The sequence below is a fragment of the Mytilus californianus genome, unplaced genomic scaffold (genome assembly GCF_021869535.1).
Source record: "Mytilus californianus isolate M0D057914Y unplaced genomic scaffold, xbMytCali1.0.p SCAF_4, whole genome shotgun sequence".
Taxonomy (NCBI): domain Eukaryota; kingdom Metazoa; phylum Mollusca; class Bivalvia; order Mytilida; family Mytilidae; genus Mytilus; species Mytilus californianus.
This window is the reverse complement of record NW_026262690.1, coordinates 105,738,930-105,762,200: the sequence shown is the minus strand read 5'-3', so window position 1 is coordinate 105,762,200 and position 23,271 is coordinate 105,738,930. Positions and strand designations below refer to the sequence as shown.

The 23,271-nt window shown below is 31.0% G+C and overlaps 1 protein-coding gene across 1 annotated transcript in view; it reads right to left on the bottom strand.

The window, feature by feature from the left end:
• The window catches only part of LOC127738992 (uncharacterized), a 38,268-nt gene extending 17,700 nt beyond the window's left edge, over positions 1–20,568 (bottom strand). Inside the window, exons 1-4 of the mRNA XM_052250508.1 lie at positions 20,249–20,568; positions 12,589–12,655; positions 9,741–10,225; positions 6,125–6,187 (exon numbers count right to left, since the gene is read on the bottom strand). Of these exons, the coding sequence (XP_052106468.1) occupies positions 6,125–6,187; positions 9,741–10,225; positions 12,589–12,655; positions 20,249–20,335 (702 nt within the window). The 5' untranslated portion in view covers positions 20,336–20,568. The remainder of the gene's footprint in view (positions 1–6,124; positions 6,188–9,740; positions 10,226–12,588; positions 12,656–20,248) is intronic.
• Positions 20,569–23,271: the final 2,703 nt, after the last annotated feature.

The following is a 23,271-nucleotide window of genomic DNA, read 5'->3' as shown; positions in this document are numbered from 1 at the left end:
AGTATATTGTTTCCTAACTTTTTTCATTTTTTCTCAAATTTTATATTTTGCAATGACATATTCAAATGCTTCTTTCAAACTATTACAAATTTTAGTTTATATCAACCAAATATTAATGATAAATTAACATACTTTTGTTGACATAGAAGTCTAAGTGTATCACAAACGCTACAATCATCCAATTAGACTCCTAAATATCAGATGATTTTGACCTATGACCTTAATATAAAACAAGCTTCATCCCAAGTTTCATTCACTATGGACCATGACTGAGGGGAAAGGCCCAATATAATCTCCATGGAAATAAAATGCGCAAGTGGTAATAAAACTGCCTACCAGATATCACTGACTTAATTTACCATTAGTAACAAGTGTTGACACTGTCAAGGCCAGAACATGAAGCAAAGGGACAAAAACTGTCACAATACTGATGCAAATCTTCTAGGCAACTGTCACAAAATTAATACATCTAATTATCATCAATATTTGGGAATTAATTTCAGACATGCGGTTTCTGTTTTTATACAAAAAATAACAATTTAACTATTTAAACTAAAACCTTTCAAACAAACCGATACTTTTATCAATAAAGTGGATCTTTACATTCTTTCATTTCGCTACAGCAAAATTGAATTTTACCAAAATATTGAAATTTTTAGTAATGAGATGAATTTCAATGCATTGAAATAATCTTCTCATCTAACAACTGCAACATTGAACATTGAATTTTAACCAAAATATTGAATTTTTTTTTTTAATGAGATGAATATAAATAATCTTCTCATCTAACAACTGCAACATTAAACATTGAATTTTATCAATTAATGAAATTTGAAACACAAAGTTTTTTTCCTGAATTGATTTTTTCTAAAAACTGGATCTACATCATGTACTGTATGTATTAGATACTCCTTGAGGGCGTTAGCCTGAATGGGTGTATCTTATTTACACCAAGAGAATATTGTCAATGCCGAATAATAGTTTTCAGTATTAAGGAGGGGGTCTTTCAGCGATTTGACTATATGTTACTGAAAAGCATGATAAATGCAGGGTATCAAATTTCATTTAACAACATCTTGGTGTTAATATTTATAATCTTTCTCTAGCAACTTCAAAATTCAAAATCCAATGTTTTTATCATGTTACTGGTTCTTTTATGGGTGTATCTTAACATAATTTGCATAAAGTATATAATTTTATCAGCTTTTTTCTGCAAATATAGAATACAGTCAATAAATAGTGTCCACTGAAAGCCCAAATGATGAGACAGTCAATATCTACGCATGAAACACTGGATGTGATAAAATTACTGAATTTTATCAATATTTATAAGCAATTACGTTGCTGTCTTATTTAAATACTACAGTATGTTTTTATCTCCATACTGTAACATTAAATTTTTATCAAATCATTGAATTTTATCAAAAATTCTAATCCTAACTGCACTCCATACACCACTTCACTGATCGAATTTATATCAGACATTATCAAACTGGTATCAATTGGAGTATCAGTCCGATCAGGGTGACATGGGAAAATTTCCAAGTAAACAAACACCTGATATTTTTTTATATATTGACCCAAGGTCTAAAGGAGATTAAAAAATATTTATATAACCATGTACCATCAGTAAAAGTAAGAATGATCACTGATTCTAAACAAAGGAAAAAATATTATGATCAATAAAGAAATCTGTGGGGTAAAAGTGTCTAATACTTAAACAATCTATTATTATTGAGTGACAAGCTGTAATCATCACATGGACTAGTATCTAAATCTCTCTCTCTCTTATGCCACTGTCATACAAGTGAGAGGTTTAGCTAGCTATAAAACCAGGTTTAATCCACCATTTTCTACACAAGAAAATGCCTGTACCAAGTCAGGAATATGACAGTTGTTATCCATTCCTTTTTATGTGTTTGAGCTTTTGATTTTGCCATTTACTTAGGAACTTTCCATTTAGAATTTTCCTCGGAGTTTGGTATTTTTGTTATTTTACTTTTTAAATATATATGTATTGGTATAAAAGGGTCTACTCGTGTGTTAATCTCACAACGCAGACTCAATTTTACAATTAGATGTATGTTAATCTCTCTATCCCCAGGATACATGTACATGTAGTAAATCTGTCCATTACAATAAGGTCTCATGTATACATGTATATAATCTCTCTCCATGTTCTCATCTTTATAAACTCTCACTCCCTCTCTCTCTCTCTACTTTTTATCTACATGTGTAAATGTTTTCACAAAAATCTATTTTTGCATGTACAATGCATACTCTGGCAGTTCCTATCAAATGTATACTATTCGTTCAAGACTTTAATGCACAATTATGCAAAACAGTTGAAACAAACCAATAAAGGCTACCAGGACAATTTTATACTTCTATAAACATGCAAAGCCTGCAATTACTCTGTCATTCAATGGCCTGATTTTGAACTGATCTCTAATTATGTATCAAAAGGCTGAAAACTTTCTGCCAGTCCCAAAACAGGTTATCAAAGACATTCACTACAGCCAAGTTTAATATTCTTTTTCCACAGTGGGAGCCTAAGATAGGCATGACTTTTAACTTATCCACCCTGACAATCCTCTGGAAAGAACATGCATGTTCTTTTTTTATTGCACCTCTGTAAATTACTGACTTTGATTGGTTGAACGCCGTCACATGATGACCCCTATGGATCCGTATGGGGGTCATTTTTCATATGGGGTTCATGACATCACATCTTCTCATAATGGTGACTTCATCTATTAATGTATTTCATTCTTTATCTTTATACAAAAGTTGGCAGGAAAAGTCATGTGTGTGATAATTTTTTTGTATTGTTAATTACTGACCCCCTACAGATTCATAGAGGGTAAGTAAAATCAAAACATATAACTTATAGTATTTAAATAAGTGATAAAGACTTGATTGGCCATAATGAGCTATCCTGGCACAGTGAAGGGGTGGAAAAAGCAACAAAAAAGTAAGACGACCTCAAAATGACATTGGGTTTATTGTGTCATTGAAATATATATATACCCCATATCTTTAATTATTCAAATGTATTGCCCTCAGACAAGAGGGAAAAAAGGCCAATTAAAAACTATCTTATATTACTAAGTAAAGCACATACATTGTATCAATATATGTAAAACAAAAACTCTTGACACTATTTGTGTGATAAAGGTCCGTTTATTTCACAATATCAATCTTGTCTTGAAATATTTGACTGACAAGGGTAAACCCACACAATCTTATACCTGCTGTGTCAGTAAACAATTTAAATTAAAATTTCATGTAGAAATTTTTAATAAATTGTTTCAAGGGTTTTGAAAATAAAACAAATTTAAAGGAGTCTTTAAGTGACAGAACATGTCTACAAGTTGTACTACAAGTCTTTTGTCTCACTCTATTTCTTATACATGGCACCAACCATTTGACATCTTGAGGAGGGGCATCTAGAATTATTTTTTGTTGTAGGAGTTAAATTATGTTTTCTATAAATATATTTTATAAACAAACAATATATATGTATGTTATGTTTGATATTGATGTATACATAATTTTTTATCAAATTAACAATGGGCAGAACAATTTTTAAACCAGAGATCAAGATTTTTTTCCTAAAAAAGGCAGCTGTGCATCTCTTAATCTCTGCTAATCCACCCTTATGGAATAATCCAATCTGATTCAAATACAGGAACTATGTCCAAGCTTTGCTTACAAGGATCTGAAAATGTTACAATCTTCTTTCTATTTTGAAGACCTTTCGGGATCCTCTGTTTTTTAGGATTAATACACACCTTAAAAAATTTGAAGGCTGAAATTTAATGTAATAATAACCAGAACAGAAAATAAAACCGAGTGTTTTCAGATCCTTACAAGCAAAGCTTGGGTGCAGGATTTGTATTTTTATCAGATTGGGAATAATTTTTCCTCATCTTTTCTTGCATCATAAAACTTGCACATACATTGTATATATTTCTTCAGAAGGACATTCAAATATTTCTACAAAATCTTAGTATAAGTTGGAGAGAGCAGAAGTTCACCACCCAAAGTGGGCAGGTGGATGATAAAAATTGACCTATTAAGCTGTAGTGAATGTCAGCTTATTGCAGCACCATATTTCATCTATTTTGATTCACCTTAAACTATTTAAACTGAACAGTTTACACTTGCCTGGTTCAACAACAATAATTAATCAATATAAAGGTAATCTATTTACATGTATGAACAATTTTTTAATAAAATATTTGTAAGTTGATAATCATATTAATAAAACATTTTTCCTCTTTATATTTGAAAACTAGCATCAAAGATGAATATTTACACTCGCTTAACTCTTTAGAAATTTCCAGTTATTTTTACCCACTGGCATGTCACCGACATATGTCATTCAATTTTAAAATTCAAAGCATGTTTCAAAACATTTAGTGTTACATATTGACCATTTTTTTTTGTCTACATTTTTTTTTTCATTTGTGACATCTTGAATATGATTATACAGTATTTTCTCATCACGAAAATCCCAATGGATTTTACAAGTGAACAATGCGATTCAATTACTGATGTTAATATTCAATTTTATACTTTCTTCAAGTAATATACATATATTCAAAATCTCCTGCTAACAAAAATTGGGATAGCTAATACATTGTATTCCTCTAATCATATATAAGGCAACTGCCATTTTCTTTTTTTTTCTTTAAGGACACACTCACAGGATTTCCAATGCAAAAGAAATTCAATGAAACCTCCTCCTACCAGAAAACATAAATTTCATACATTTTCACATTTGACTTTTCACACAAAATTGGACTAAATTTGGGACAAGTACTAGCTTATTCAGTTAAAAAACGTAAAATTTCAAATTCTCAGTTTTATTTTTTGCTAATTTGACAAATTTCCCAAAAAGTACTGAATGGAAGAGGCACTTTGTATACTTCCGTTCATGCCATTTCCCGATACTATACCGAAAGTACATTTGTTTCCTTTCTAATTGATTTATATATAAATACCACAGTACATTTGTCATTTTGAAGTATTGTTAAAAACAAGTATCATTGACTTCCACAACAGGTAATTTAGTTCATTGACCAAGTTTTTCTACACCTTAAGAAATCATCCATAAAATTTAATTATCATATAAATCATACATAGAGACATTTAAAAAACAAACCAAACCTGCCCAAATTACCATACAAGTGTTCGACATTCTCTGGCTAAATGATCAAAGACTGAATAACTAAATAGTAAAAAATCCCATTTATATAGGTACTAATATATTTCCTTTTTTCTACCTATCAATTCAATTTTCATGTCCAAAGTCAAAAACAATGGAGTAATATACATGATATATTTAGTATCTACATGAATACATCAATATAAAGAGAAGAGACAATTGCCTGTTTTCGTTGTAGTTTTTTTTAAGTTATTGTATTTCAAATGTTTAAAGTACTGATGTTTACATCGTTGTACTAAAACTGAATATTGACTTTTCTTACATTGATGAGCATTTAAAAAGTGTTTTTTTTCCAAAAAACATGAACATTTTCAGGTGGGATTCATATGAAAACAAGGCAATTTGATGTGATACAACATGAATTATACGTTTTAGAAAAGTTATGGTCATTACATATAAATGATTTAATTTTGGATGTAACACGTCTTCTGATTGGCTGAAAGTTTTTTGTCTATCAGCTCATTGACATTATTTTGTCATGTGACAAATTACCTCAAAAATGTTGTGCACACTTTTAAATAACTCGCTACGCAGGTTATTCAGTGTGCACCATATTTTTGATGTTATTTCTTCATAGACAGAAAAAATATTACAGTCATTCCTTAAATATTTTGATGAGTGTAATACATTATGTAACATATGCATTGTACACAAATGCTTTGAGTTTTTGTTTCCAAACTATAATAAGACATTGTCCAAAGTCACTGTACATGATTTCTACATCTGGTGAATTTGCTCTCTCGAACCCTCAACAACGGGAGTGGGAACACATACATGTAGTGGGCAAACAATATGTGCTGTCCACTCTGTCCTGGAAAGCTGACATATTTTTTGGATTTGTTACTTCAAGGCCATGAATTGTAACATTAACTACAAACAGGTTGAACTTACCTTAATTTTAACAATTTTTGCTCTACCTATGCCATGAGTACACTGTTTTTTAACTGCATTTTTCTGAAGAAAAAAATTTAAAAACTGAAAAAGAAGTGATATTTGCATTGCTAATATATTTGGTCTCTTGCATTTTCATACAATAATCCAGTCATTAAATTAATTAATTCATGGGTTACTGTAACAAAATATATACAACCTTATCTATAAATGTCTCCTATTATACATATATTTGAATGCTTTTTCATATCTACTGTCATTTTATTTACATATTATATACAAAATATTCATTCTATACGTTTGTTTTTTATGATATGTTAAATCGTCTGAGTAATGTCTTTTTGAATTTAATTGAAAAGTTTGATTTCTTCTGGAAATAGCATCATAAATCATTAAAACTTATTTCAGCTTTTCACTACTTTTTCAAGTTGATCCAAGCATGGACTTGTTATTTTTGGTCCAAATTTCAGAAGAAAATCAATATCAACAAGATCATTATGAAAACACAATAGACCTAGTCACCTAGCCTATATGACTATGAGAGAGCAACCCATCAACACAATAAAATCTCAACAGACACATATATTTTCCTCAACAGTAGCCCTTTGGTCCTGTGCTCATTTCTGATTTTTGCAGACCATAGAGTCTGCAAATTACAAAATTTTTACAAGGACCATTAGATTTACAGTTCTTCAACTACCTTCCTTTATGACCACAAAAAAAAAATCCATTATAAGCTAAATAAAACTATTTGGACTTTAAACAATTTTGATTCAAACGCCATTGATGAGTCTTATGTAGATGAAACACGTATTTGGCGTAACAAATTATAAGCCTGGTATCTTTGATGGGTTTCTACACCTATTGATATTAGATGAAATTAAATCTATATTTACAATAAGCCATTTAGATCTTTTTCTATTGTTTACCGAACTACCTCCAAGAATAGAATTTTTAAGACTTCTTTTGCTTCCTCTAAGAAAAAGGTCAGAAAGACATCAACTTGTTGAAAAGATTAATTCGTCTAATCAATCTTGGAACAATGTTTTATATAAAACTATTTCCTAACAGTAAAATCAATCTCTATTTCACCCAGGAAAGCCATACATCAAAAAGAGAAAATTAAAGAACCACTTCAACTGCAATTTTACTGACTGCGTTCCCAATGCCAAGGACTTGATAACGCATGTTCAAAGATATTAAAACCGGTAGGATTTCTAATTCTTTTAGCAAAAACTTTAGATAGCAACCTTGGGAAAGTTGAAATACAGTGTGCATAAGTTGATCCAATTAAATACATTTTGTAGTGATTATGCACAGGCGATCCCGGCGATACGCTCTGAAATATTTCTCTGTATTTTAATATATATTCACTACATATTATACGAAAGAGTCCAACAAAGAGTGTAATAACTCTTAATCACTAGCAATCACCCAGTTTCACTCTACACTTAACAAGTAAGTAGAACTGTGAGCTGTTGCTCACTACTGATAACCCACTTTAAGTATTCAGTAAACAGGAAGTTGGAGAAAAATTAATCTGCCAAATTAAGTCATTACTGACGGACATAAGAACAGACAGGGGTATACCCCTCCTAAGAAATTTAAAAACATATACTATATCAGCAAACAAATCATAACAATTTGAGAAATGTAAGAAAAATTGATTGTTTTTTATTTTTTTTTGTACAGGAAACAATTAAGATTATTTGTAATTTATAGGTGTGATGTAACTATTGGCCATAGGCATAGAAAAATCATCCTTCTTCATGAAGACCACCGTAGAAGATCATTGGTGTATGAAGCGTTAATTCATAGTTTTTTTAAATTTTTGAGATCTTTTAATTTAGCTGATTCCGTGACTAGAGGCATGCTAACAATGCAAACCCATAGCTTAGATTAAATATTGTTTTTACTTTTTATTGTTAAAGTGAATGATAAAAACACATCAAAATCAACCAAAACAGAATTGGAAGTTGGAACTCCCCCTTTTTGCTCAGATAATAGCGTCAAGACTGTTTAATCTTTAAATTAATGTCCCAATTACAAGATTTATAATTATCTTTTTCTTTAAATTTTATATATATATATATCTATTAATAGGGACAACGAATATCCCATAAAAAAAGATAATATGCAAGTCAATTTAAACAAAATTTTCCTTTAACTCTCTTCTCTAAACCCCAAAACAAAATAAAAATAATAAAGTGTCATCTACTGTGACACAACAAAGAAATCTATTTATAGTAACAGAGTCAGGCTGCCTTCAGGTGACACACTGCCTTTAATTAAGACATAATGACCGGAGACTTTATCTCCAATGATGGACAAAGCAAAGTGATAAAACGGATGTCACTGGTTCTCAAGTATTGACAACTGCCTTCGAAAAAAATCAGTAAATTAGGAGCTAAATCGACTAATGTAAAAACTGGCAATGATTCAAGTTCGGAATCAATAATATCCAATAAGAAGGTATCGTGTACTAAATTAATACTCCTACATAAGGATATCTATCGAAGTTTGTTGCTGATCTTATGGTATGTAAAAGAAATCTTGCCAAGGTCAACCAAACATTTACGTATATATACCACCCACTCAAGCCTTATACAGTTATTTATAACCAAAATTGCATATACTTCTAAATCTATCAACTTCCTTTGAGGCCAGAGGGTGACATTCCATTATCTACATAAATAAGAGATAGAAACATGTAATTTGTACCTATCTAAATAATACATGTCTTCAGTTCTCTTTGTTTGGGGGCTAAATTAATTTGAAAACAAAGGCAAGACTATAATCAAATCAATGAAATATTTTTTGGAAAAGACAATGCATGGTACATGAGGACTTTCAGCCCCACTTCTATGTACATTATTCGTTAATGCTTAATGTCCAGTGGCAAATATTTCATGCATTTTCAGGACCAAAACTACTTCCAATTACTGTTCAATAAATAAACAAATACAAATTGTAAAAAAAAGACAAGGACCCTATATAACATAAGCAAAGTAGGTAAAAAAAAGCTGCAGTTTTTAACATTGACTATCGAACATCAATTTTTTTATAGTCAAAATTACAAGGTTTATAATAATTTTCTTTAATCATGTTATAAAAAGCAACAATGCCCTATTTGTAAGTTAACAGTCCCATCCTAAAAATAACAGAGAGTTTTACTGTTTGATAATTCATTAATTATAAGCCAAGGCCATTGGCAAAATACAAAATAATTAAAATAGACAGGATATGTAAAACATGCATGTGTCAACTGATTCAAATATAAATCCTCAAATTACATAAGTTCTATAAACAAATTTTTAAATTACATCAGTACTATAAACAAATATAGAACAAAAATAAAATGTAAATTGTCACTAATGACTTAAAATGAGTTAAATTCTTTAACCATGTAGATGTCTTTTTTTTGGGGTGTTAGTTTTTGGTATATAAACCAGGTCTATTGTAGCATTGTTTTCATATACAAATGTTACGACAGGGTGCTTTTATATTGGAGCAAAATAAAGGCAAAGGCCAAGTGTAAGTCAATATGGATTGAGTTGATTATGGAGCCAGATTTTTCCGAAATGATACTAAATTCTATGCATTATTAAATTAGTACCTGCATTTTTTCAAAATCTAAAGAGGGTCGATGAAGAGAAGAGTCCATAGGTGAATCAGAGGTAGTATTCTGACGATGTCGTTTCCGTGAGGATATCGTCATCACTGTTACAGGAGTAATTTGTGTGTGAACAACTTTTGGTGGGGAAGAGCTGAAATTAATGGGCTGAGGTTGTAACATGAATTCTTTCACTTCCTCATCTGACGCACTATCACAATGTCGATGTGGCTGTAAACGCTTTCGTTTCTCTGCTACAAATTCCTTATGAAGAATTTCTAATTCCTCTTCTGAGCTATGATGCTCAAAGTCTAAACTTTGTCTTTCGTAGTCAGACGTACAACTAATACTGTCCAAGTTGTAGTCAGATGTACAACTTATTCTGTCCAAGTTATGCTCGCTGATTTCATGTGTTGACCCCCATATCGTTGAATTCTGGTTTACAGGTATTGGTAAAGATCGTCTACATTTATTATTATTAAATTCATCTGAAAACCAAAAAGTTGTAATAAAGGTTTTTTTTTTTAAATATAATTGTATTTTAATATATTGATTGATGACTGATTTAGGACAGAATGGCAAATATATATGCATAAATGTATTCAGATTGATAACATTGTTAATGTGATATGCAAATGCTCTGCTTTGTACTAAACTAAGATGTTAAATCTGAATCAGACTTTTAACATACTAAGTCACAAGGCAGTAACCTCAACAGTATTTTCATCTACCACCATGAAAAAGAATAAAAAAATAGCACTGTTTCCCTAAAATTATAGCACCACAAAATCTATTCAGATAGCCCCATGGTAAAAATTACAGCATATGGTTCTATTTATATGCATAGACTGTACATTGTAGAGATACCCGGTCAACAACAATGAATGGAAGAACACACAAGAACCCAGTTCTTAAAACTACTTATTCAATAATTTCTTCCTCTTCAAAACTTTAATTTTTTATACAAATAACAAAATCTAACATATAAAACCTAGCTTAACAGAACTATTCAGTTCAACCAGAAACTCTTGTATCAAGATACATGTACGCAATGATTTTTTTTTTTAATATGGCATTAGGTTTCTTTTTAAATTACATTCCAAAGTACATTCACTACATTGTTTTGTAACTTTAGCTCTGTAAACAAAACAACTGTCTTCTCTGAACACCTATTTCTGTCCAAAGGGGTTCTGTGAAGACATGGTTCACTGTAGTGTATATGTATTTAATGATTTTTTTATGTTTTTAAAAGAAATCTTTCCAAAGGTATGAGGAAACAATTTGTTCAAACAGTGAAGGTTAATTTTGCTGACACATTTTTAAATTATCATCAGACCAAGATATCAACAGGATTCACTGTTCATGCGTACATGTACATGTATTTAACAATTTTTTTCTGATTTTAATAGAATTCTTTCCCAAGGTATGGTAAAAAAATTTGTTCTGACTGTGAAGGTTAATTTTGCTGACACATTTAATTATTATCAGACCAAGATATCATCATACAAGTGTATTGACTGCATATCGGAAGAATGTATTGATCGTTCGGCTAATTGATTTAACTGTGCAGGTTCATTGTATCACTTTGGTCAGTAGCAAGGACAAAGACTGGGGTCAAATCCTAGCGTGTCATGCCATCATTACCTCCCCTTTTCACTCAATAACCTGTTTGTCAGGTAACTTTATACCAGACAATAAAACCGTTATTGAACATTAATTTTTAATCAGTTAACGACTGATTTTTAACAAAATCTCAATACAATTCTTTATACCCGAATGACAAATATATAACAGATGTGATATTTTAAAAAATGCCTGAAGGCCACACAGCTTCATTTTGTCCCCACTCATTAAAAGTCGGAGCACTTTAATTCTTTCAACCATGTGCTTGGACCATTATCATCATTACAGATTCAATATCCGTCTGCTGAGGAAGAGGAGAGATAAGTGGGCTTGACATCAATGGTTTACAACAATGACTTTTTCCCATAATTCTTATAATAAAGAACAAGTTAATGGCTGTACTTACAAACCAAACACCTGACTACAATCAATTTAACACTGCATGTTCATTAGTAGAGTGAATTTTAGCTTTTATTAGTCAGAATAAAGTAATTCATTTTTTTCTTCATTTCCTTAAATCAAATAATTTTCAAATCATTTCTCATCCAATTTAAAAAAAAAAAAATCACCATTTAACTTTTATTTATCTAAAGTTCATAAATGATCTTCATTCTATGTGTGTGTATAATGCATTGTTATATATCAAAAATTAAAGTATATGCCCTAATTGCAAATTTCTTGTAAACTTTTAACTTTAAGACTTAAAGATCATGCACATGAAAATTATCAAAAGAAAGTAATTTATGGTGGTACCAACTGTTGAAATAAATGAAGAAAGAAACAAAATTCAGAAGCAGTAATGGATACGAACCGGGAAGGAAGGAGGAAAAAATGGACATCCTAATCGCTATACACATATACAAAATATATTTATAACAATTTAAGAAAATTAAAAATTATTCAAATACAAGTATAGAGATAGGAATGACTTTTACAGATGTGCACAATAGACATATATGTACACCTGTATGCAAATTTGTCTGAATTATTTAAAGTTACAAATGTTCCCACAAAAATTGCATCACAAATAATAACATTTGACATTATAATTGAAAAGCGATTGTTGCATGACTTCAAAAGGTTTTCTGAGCTAGATTTAGAGTTATTCAGAGCGAAATCAGCTAAATACCCAAAAGTTTAAATACATCTATTGATGGATTTAAGATGCTCCTTTCCTACTGTATATATGTTAACAATGTAACTTGTTTTGAGTATTTCCCTTTCTCACCTGCTTCTATACAGTCATCTTCGTTTTCTTCATCAGATTCAGTACCTGAGTCTCGATCATCATCTTCCTGTAAAAATATAAAAATTGTATTAAATACATTAAGTGACTTTTTTAAAGAGATGTTTAGACACAAAAAAGACTTTCAGGCCCATACACATGGGGTTTGCAAGGGGTGCAATAGAAAACCATTAGGTATAAAAAAGAAGATGTGGTATGATTGCCAATGAGACAACTCTCCACAAGAGACCAAATGACACAGAAATTAACAACTATAGGTCACCGTACGGCCTTCAACAATGACCAAAGCCCTTTAACTCCTCACCCTAGAAAGTTTGCACATCACCAAAAACTCTTGGTTCTGGCATGATTAATATACCATTTCTTATGTCAAGTTCAGAACCTGTACACAGACCAAATGAACTTTTAAAATCATGTAAAACTGACCAATTCAAAATTATTACCCTAATTAATTTCAATTCAACCATGACCATCCATAGTTTTACGTTTTTCTAAGTTAATATTGATAATGTTAATATTAATAATGAAACAATTAAAGTACAAACATATGTATGAGTGGGCTTTTTCAATTTATTATCTTTACTTTAGTGAAATAGCAAAAACCACAGAAATCTGATTGGGATTGTCACTTTTAAAGATTAAGTTCCAACTAGAATTTTTTTTCATAGAATTTTTTTCAAAGTGATTTACAAAATTGAAAAATCTTGAAATGTACAATTTTCTTTGTCCAATAATGTCCAATAGTTCATAGGAAGGTCAAAATGAACATGCTGCTTCTGAAATTAAACAGTCATCAACTTTTTTTATCTGTAACATATACACATTGTAAATTCCTCCATGCAGAAATAATTTTATTTACGACTTGGACCGTTGCCAGTTCTAATTCTATTATTGCTACTGGGTGATACATGTACAAAACAATACTTGTACATTGTAAAGATCTGAAATATGGATGATGTTCTAGAGCCTTGGGGGTATACTGACTGATATCAGGGGCTAAATACAGTGCAGGCTCCAAAATTTTTATAAAGAAATCTTGGTAGATTAAGTGGGGGATAATTCTTTTTATTCCAGATATATGAGGAATGCGATGGTACATTTATTGTACAGAGGAAATCAAACGATGAGATAGGAAACACCCCCATTACTATAGTTGCTTGGTACTGTTAATGATTGATTGATGATTGCTGAATGCCAGTGGCAAATATTTCATGCATATTAAGGATAATTGGATCGTTGAAATAAGCCTTGTTAGCTCCTCAGTTTTCTACAATTTGGTGTTAAATCAATTTTTCTTCATCATATGGTCAGTTTTCAATAAATTCATGTTTTGTCACCTGATATTTTAAGCCATCTCAAGACATCACAAGTGAGTATATACATGTAATTTGTATTATGTTGTAGTTTTCCCCTATTGGAAGCTGACCAAACCAAAATGAATTGATCATATATGTACATGTACAGTAGGGTTCAAGGACGGAATTAATGATGAAGTGACTGAAAACGGTTGTTCCTGGTACTGCAGGGCAGTGTGCCATCTCTTAAGTGCTTGGATTTGTCACCATATTCACAAATTATGCATACTATGATAGAATACATGATACACTGTAGATGCAACTGCCCACACATACATACCCTATTGCTGGCTATGTAAACAGCAGATGCACAATATCAAAATCTGCTGTATATATTGACAAAATCCATTGTATTGGAATGTCAATTGAAAACTTAGACATCTGGTAGCCAAACAATTCTTTTTATAGCAATCCAGAACTCAGTTCCTAATGTATAAATTTACCCTACTGATACCTAGTAATACGGCGTGCACACTGAGAGCTTATTTGTATATGTTTTCTTGGTTTTGTATGGCATATTTCAATAAATTCAGGAATTAGAAGGTTAAAATTGTTGCTGCAATCTTGGATCAATTAAAAGCAAAGTTTTATATAAAAAAAAAATTCATTTGCATGAACTTTCATATATATATTTATATATAATTTGTAATATTTCTTTTACCTACCAGTATAAAGAAAACTTTAATTCAACCAAAAAATATAAACAAAAGAAAAGTAGAATTTATGATTTATGAGGGTGGGTAGGTACATGTAAGTTAAATTACACTTTATAACACCAAATATTTTAAAGTATGGTGTTTCAAGATTTACGAGGGGAGGTACATGTTTCTAAAATTAAACTTTATAAGGCAAAGTATTTAAAGTACGTCTATTGTGTTTCCAGTACTGAACCTGAATAGAAATCTATTTTGTAGGAGCATGTCTGTCTGAAATGTATTGAACTGAATTTTAAGATCATCTTGGTAATTGATATTACATGTATAATCAGCAATAAACATAAAAATGAATGTTTTTCTTTTTCTTTCTAAAAGAATTTAAATAACTATTTCCTCAAATATATAAGTTTTTTTTTATCACATATAATCCTAAGATCTGATGAAAAATAATCCAGGAAAATGTGTTGTGCGCATATGGAAATAGATATCATACATTTTCCTCCCAACTTGTCCGACAAGGCCTAACCATGCACTAATTTTGCCCTTCATTCTTTAAGTTAAAGACTTTCTTCTTACATGTACATGTGTTCTTTTAATTAAATTTTAAACCCAATTAAACACCATGCTTTGAATTTGACGAAAAACACCCTTTAAGTACTGAAGTCATTCCAGCCATCCTAAATTAAAAAAAAAAATAAAACCATGTCCATCTCAAAAAATTAATTCACTTTTATTCGCCCTCAGTACACACGAAACCCAGTTGTAAAAACTTTCCTTATCACAGAAACTCCTAGATACATTGTTTACGATGATTATTTTGATATTTGCAGAGACTCTAAAATAGACGTATTTGCACTTATATATGCAAATTTGACGACATTTACTTAAAATCAAACACCCAAAGTTCCCACAAAATTTTGCGTCACAATTTAAATTTAAATCATTTGACGTCAAAATTAAAAATATGGTTGCATGACTCTAGAAGGTTATTGGGAGAGAGGTCTAGGGTCTTTTACAGCATAATTCAGCTAAATACTCCTAAGTGCAAATATGTCTACAAAAGTACATGTACATGAATGTGACATTAACAGATTAGTTATGTAATGGATAAATAATTACTCTGAAATTTACCGTCCTTGGTTATGTGAAGTGTTTATTGACACTTTATAGTATGGCAAATACTAAGATCAATTTATAAGTTGGTTAATATGTGCTTTACTATACTGACTCATCCATATAGTATTATACAATTATACGTTTAGGCCACAACAAATTAATTTGTTGTTCTTCAGATTTACATGTACATAGTTTAACTCCTCAAATTTAATTTAAAATCCGGGGCGAATCCGGGCGGGGCGTGTGCCCCCCCTAAAATTTTCAAAGCATGGGTTGTCCTCAGCTTAATAAAGAATATATTGATAATTTTACCTCAAAAAATTTAAGTTTGCGCACCCCCTAACCTAAAATCCTGGATCTGCCCCTGAAAATCATCGCCTCTTTCTTTCTTAATTTTCCTCTTTTTTTTCAACTATGAAATTTTCAACAACAGAAAAGAAAATTGTTTGCTCTCTCCACCCTTCAAGAAAACAAATGACTTTGATATATCTTTTTTGTATTTAAGGCTTAACTCATGCTCAATAACCTTTCACTATGTTCACACACATTTTTGGACAAAAAATCTTAAAAAGTAACAAAATTGGTAAATGAACATGTATGATCATGTGTGACATTTGTAATAATTAATAACTTCAATTTCAAAAATATGAAAATGTTCGATAGGATGTGGAAGTGGGGCAGGACACACAAGTTCCACCCGCACCAGAATGGATTACATAAAATTCATTTCTTAAAAAAAAATGAAATTTTTGTGTTCAATTTCTTTCAGCATAATGATTTATCAACTAATCTTTTAGTCACACACCCCTGTAACTGAATTTCCAGGATTTGTAATGGTTTTATGCCTTGGTGGAACTAATTTTAACAACTCACAACCCTTGTAACTGAATTTCCTGGGTTTTGTAACGGTTTTATATCTAAAAACTAATTTACAAGACATTTACATAATGTAAAGTACATTGTACAGTTATATCTATCAACTTAAATGCTAAAAAAAATCTTTCCTTTATCTTTTCCCAGAATTGATTGACTATGATTACCAGGTAAGATAATACAGCACTCCAAATCAAAGAGATATAAACAGGTATGCCACCCACCCAATCGTGAAATCCAGGATGTGACATGAAAAAAAAATATCCAATTTCATCTGACAAATAACAAGATTGAGAAATACCTTACTCCGTAAATTAATAAATCATAAGGGAAAAATATCATCTAGCGTTTCAGATTGTTATAGAATTTGTAAAAAAAATTGAGGATAATATGACGAAAATACTAATGCTATCGTAATCACAGCTTAAAGTCTGGAAATTCCAGATTCATCTCCTGTATTTCATTACTAGCTTTAAGACAGAAAATTATCCAGCTGATTTCCGTCTATTGAGTCATGAATTCTATTTGTTCTGCCATTTATCCCATAATTGTCTCTTCTAATTAGACTTCTTTGCACTGGAAACTATATATAGTCAGCTGAAATCTTCAGGAACATATGGCTAAATATTTGGTCAGCTTCATCCATATCTTTAAGTCTTATAGCACTTCATGTGTTTGGGAAATAAATCTTATACATCCTTGGCATTCAAATTTTGGTTTGAGCATTTGTAAATCCAGAAAAGTGCTTTTGACAAATAAAATTCATAAAAAAAATGTAATTTTCATTTTTAATCTACATGTACTGGGTTCCCTACTTCTAAATCTAAAGGACTATAAGTTATTTCATTGTATGTACTTTCTGTTCTGGTTATTAAAACATAAACCAATGAAAAATCCAGCCTTAAAATTGTTGAAGTTGTGAATTAATTTGACTAAACCAGAATTTTCCAGAACGGTCTTTAAAATAGAAAGTAGAATGGAGCGTTTTCATGTCCTTGTAAGCAAACCTTGGACACAGGATATGTATGAGAATCAGATTGTGTACCCCTAAAATAACACTGGTATTAACCAACTTGGCAACCACAACATTTTGGTGTACACTAATTATCCAGAATGCATTACTTTCTCAGATGGTACATACAATGTTCACCAGACTAACATGTAACATAGAACTTTAATCATTTATCAGCAAAACTTGCAGGTTTAGGCAATTAAACTATACAAAGACATGCGTTAATGAGTAGCAATTCATCATCTCAGTCATTTCAGTGACAATAAAATTAAAACAGTAGGGGTTTCTTTTCAAATTTCTGCATAAAGGATCAAAACACATTTGAGAAAGCGTGATTGTTCCATCTGGATTTTTTTCAATTTTAAACATTTTGTGTTGTACTTCGTGCATACAACAAGCTTAGGTTGGCAAAAAAGCGGTCAGATACTAGCATTGACCAGGTTCGTGGTAAATACAGGGAAATACTGGCAGACAATAAAATTATTATTATTTCCATCAACAGAAATAACATAAAAAAAGACACTGCCATGATGTGAATATCATAAGTAAAAATATAAGAAGTAAAGGTAATAGTTTCAATATGAACAATGTATTTATATATATAATAAGTAAAAATATAAGAAATAATGATTATAATTTTAATATGGACAATGTTTTTATATATATAATAATGTGAATGATATTGACAGCTGAGTGCTCCAAAAAAATAAAAATTGTGATCATGACATGCCACCAAATATAGTGTTATATAAACATCTGCCATCATATGTAGAGGCTGGCAATTTAAATCATGGCAATTTTAAAATTCATTACATAAAAACATCCTGTTTATTGCATCATGACAACTAAAACATGACACATAAACATTGGAAAGGATTAAATTGTCTAATAAATACAATAATGAAAGAACTTTAATAAACAAAGTTAATCCTTTAAATTCTCTCTACTCTTCATTGCTGATGTTACATAACTAACCCATGCTTGTACATGTATTATTCAACATCTAATTATATTAAATCTCCAGTTATTTCTGTTTTGATTTTCATTAAATTTGTCTTTCTTTCCATTTTATGACAGAAAACCCAATAATAAAAAATATCTAATTTCATATTATATCATTTCTTTCTTCCTATATAATATTACTAATCACCATGAGGCCCCATTCACAATATATCGTGATGTTGGTCATGGCATTTATGATTGTTACTTCAGAACAGAATAACATCAGAGGAAACCATGTACTGTACATGTATATTGCTGAGCTGATGTACAGTAAATTGCTATGCAATTCTATTGTAGTGAAAAGAACTAACTGTAGTACATGTATGTATTAGTTGGCCGGTGAGTCACCTGTGATGTCATAAGGACCATAAGAGAGCGCTACAGTTCTGCAGCTTATCAGATAACTGCAATCTGGTCATTTCTTTTGAAATGATGTACATTTGTTTGTACACTGTATTTTCTAAATATGCTCAATGACACTGAATATGGTTATTTCACTTTACCCTCATTATTTCTCTTATTAGCATATACATGTACATGTACACTACAGAAACAGGTGATAAATTGATCACCAGTATGACATATTAAATATTATTGCACACCTATAAAGCTACAGATCAACTAGAATAACAGTTTTTGACCTTTATGCATTTCTGAAAATTCACACACTTCAGAGTCTCCAATTGGAAAAAAAGTTTAGCCATTTTGAACTGGGCTGGGGCCTTTAAAACTAAAAAAAAAGAACAATATTTTCAATCAATTTGCGGTCAAAATATAATTTCCAGATAGATAGGTCATCTTGAAGGTAAAAAATAAATAAGCCTGCTTCATACATGTATTACAGGGGTTGATCTACATGTAGTATCAAACAGTTAGATATGACAACATATATTTCTGTGTCCACTACTCTACCAACAGGGTTTTTATTCCATACCATTACTCACAATGGAGCATATTTGAGTTTACTTAAATAAATTAAGATTGTTTAAATTATATGAAACTAAATAAAAATAAGGAATGAAATGCATATATGTCTTCAACATTCACACAGCAAAAAATATTAAATGCTAGAATTTCAAATTATACATGTCTCTTCTAAGGTCAATTTTTACAATTATTGAAATAGTTGTTGGTTTTTTAACTTATTAAAAACTGACATTTCTTGCATTCTAAAGTTTTCTTTCACAAAATATTCAAATAAGTTATTGTCAACTCAATGTATTAAATTCTACAGTGAACAAGTATGCCAGGAGTTAATCATTCCTCAGCTGGTAGTCATGGAACGGAATTGTAATCCTTAAAGGAGAGGGGACAGACACAGGATTACGCTATCATTCGTGTAATTATTAATCAGTGCAAGAGCATGCTTTACACATCGGCTAGTGAGGAAAAAAACATGTGGACCTCTTTCATTCTGAGGACAGAGGTTGGATATCAAATAGGCAATAACAGCTCCCCTTTCTATATGGGATCTACTACACCATTTGAATACACTTATGGTTACTTCTATAGAATGCACTTGAAACAGGTGTACATTGAAAGGTATGACATGTAAAACTATTCAATTCTGAAATCTGCACTATGTACTAAGCTACGTTTGAATTTCTTTATTACATTTAACAGCTTACCTTTTCTGTGTAAGGTTGTACTTCGTTTAATGTTTGAGATTTTAGTTTGTGTGTCAGGAACTTAAGCATGTTCCGTTTGGTCGACATGTGAACAATCTAGCACCATAAAAACCCTCAATAATATCCTCAACTGTTGGTTTAAAATGGGCCAGTTGTCCAACTCTTTGCACCATTAATATAAATAATTTCTTTGTTAAATTTGTCCTCTCTCACTTTTCACTATCACATGTTTTCTGTTTGCTTCAGCAGATTCTCTGTCTATGAGAAGTTGTAAGATTTGACAATGTTTATTGGTAAACGGATCATTGCATTCATAGGGATAACACGTTGTCAAAAATATAGGTCAAATCGAAATGTTCTTGATTATTAATTGACCACGACCGTTTATTACAGGTAATCATATATGATTTTAATTATCGATTATATCGATTATCTTAAGTCTTAATTATCTCGGCACTAATTTCCTAAGTTAACCCAATTTACCTGTTCCAATAGAATCGTCTGAATATCTCCTAAATCTGATTGGTTGCCAAATACGCATGGAAATAGTTGGCTCCTAGCCAACTACGAGGTCGCGTATTGAATGAAAATTTGTAATAAAAACATTTGTAGTATGCAGTAGTGATTTACCGTTTTAATTTACAAACCAACAGATAATTAAAATCTTTTAACTGAAAATAAGTGGCGGGTCTACTTTATCCAAGGATTTATAATACAAGTCCTTGTTTTATTTTCATTTGAGAGTTAAATAAATATTGATCTCTTTTGATGCTGTTGCCGGTACAAGACAAATCTGAGATAAATAAGTTCATTTTTGCTTATGTACTTTGTCTATATGCCATTTTGTACTTCTTCGTCGTTGAAACAGTTATTTGTTTTTATAGTGATTAAGATTATATTACAATGTTGACTGCTGTACCCCAATTTTTGTCAATATAATGGAATTCAATGCGACTGTCATACAATTGAGAGGTTTAGCTAGCTATAAAACCAGGTTTAATCCACCATTATCTACATAAGAAACCATACCAAGTCAGGAATATGACAGTTGTTTTCCATTCGTTAGATGTGTTTGAACTTTGATTTTGCCATTTTATATAGGACTTTCCATTTTGAATTTCCCTTGGAGTTCGGTATTTTTGTTATTTTACTTTTTACTCCCAGCTTTCCAAGTTTCGTTTACAGGATGAGTATACCATAAAAACTGTTCAATTCTCTTTTGTCTGTATTCCTGATATCACATTGACAACAAATATCCCCGAAAACTAGTCTGACAGGAAATATTTGAAAAAAAGAAGTTTTCTATAAAGTATTCAGTGTTGTTTGTCATTTCGTCTGATATTTTTGGGGAGAATCATCAAATCAGTAATTAATGGTTTAAAAAAAGAATAAAATGTCTTTTTTCTACATTAAATTCTGAAGATTGTTCTGGAAATTCCAACTTGAAAACATCGTTGTATGACGATGCTTCTACCAAGAACATTCACCGGTATTAGAGTGCAAGATTGAATGGTTTCATATTGGAAAATAAAGTACTTTAATTTGAGATTGTTTTCAGCGAGTCTGAGCTCTCGTTGGTACAGTATTATATAGTTTTATAATAGTTTTTTTTTAATAACATTATTATTGTCATGGGTTTTGTTATCTATCGTTGTAACGTCATTTTATAACGTTTAGTCACACCTTTCCTTTCCGCCCAACTTGGTTTCCAAGTGAAAAACCACAATGTTGGATATCTTTTGTCATGATTATATATCTTATATTTTTAAGTGTTGTTTTGGTGGGGGAACTTTTGTTTTTTTTTCGATATTGGCGATCTTTTATGAAATTTAGTCTTTATTACACTTGATAGTCTATGTTCAATACAGTCAATATAAAAATAAGAAGATGTGGTATGATTGACATTGAGACAACTCTCCACCAGAGACCAAATGACTGCAACTATAGGTCACCGTATTCAACAAAGAACAAAACCCATACCGCATAGCAAGAATTAAAAGGACCCGAAACGACAAATGTAAAACAATTCAAACGAGAAAACTAACGGCCTGATTTATGTAAAAATATGTTCCCTACTTTTTTGGATTTGGACCCCCCCCCCCCCCCCGTCCCCGGGGCCCGGGGACTTAACAGCCTGTCAAATTGTAGACATCTGTTTATTGACTGTTGAAGACAAGTATATAATGACCTCTAGATGTCTTTTGGGTATCTGGGCCCGTATGCATAAAGCTACTTAAGTTAAGATTTGTTCCGAACGGACGGATTTTTCTACATGTCCTACGATAAATTAGTATTACGATTGGATATCTGAACTTAAGTAGCTTTACGCATACGGGACCTGTCTCATTAATGCTTATACCCCACATCTCCATATATTCACAAAATGATCCATGATAAGACTGTATGCCCTTTCAGCTGAGTACACTGGATACAAGCTTGTGCGCATTGAATTCCAAATAAACTTTGATCGCATAAATGTTCGGGCATTCCTTATCATTCATGATTCCTCAACTATACCTTTATTATGAGGAAAAGCTGGTATGGACTAGCACAGTTTATCACACTATGCCCTTTGAATAAATACTACAATTCACAGTTGAGTAAAAGTGATTAAAAGAAACAATAATTTCCTATATAGCTGACACATGACCAAGGATTTTTCGCAGTTTGACGCAAGTGGGTGTAAAAAAATTGTAAAATGTTAATTAACGCCTATTGTCTCAGTAATTCATTGCATGGGTAAAAAAAATCCCCAGGCACTAACATTTGTAAATAACGGAGCCATATATACTTCTAACTGTAAAGAGATAAGGACATTTATAAAGTGTATAGCAATAAATTTTAGATTAACACTATTTTTTATAAAAATCATATATAATGTTAGATCGTCCTATGTCTTATTTATATATTGTCTTATTTATATATATATATATATATAAATAAGGAGATGTGGTATGATTGCCAATGAGGCAGCTATCCACAAGAGTTCAATTAAGTGGATGTAAGCAATTATAGGCCACCGT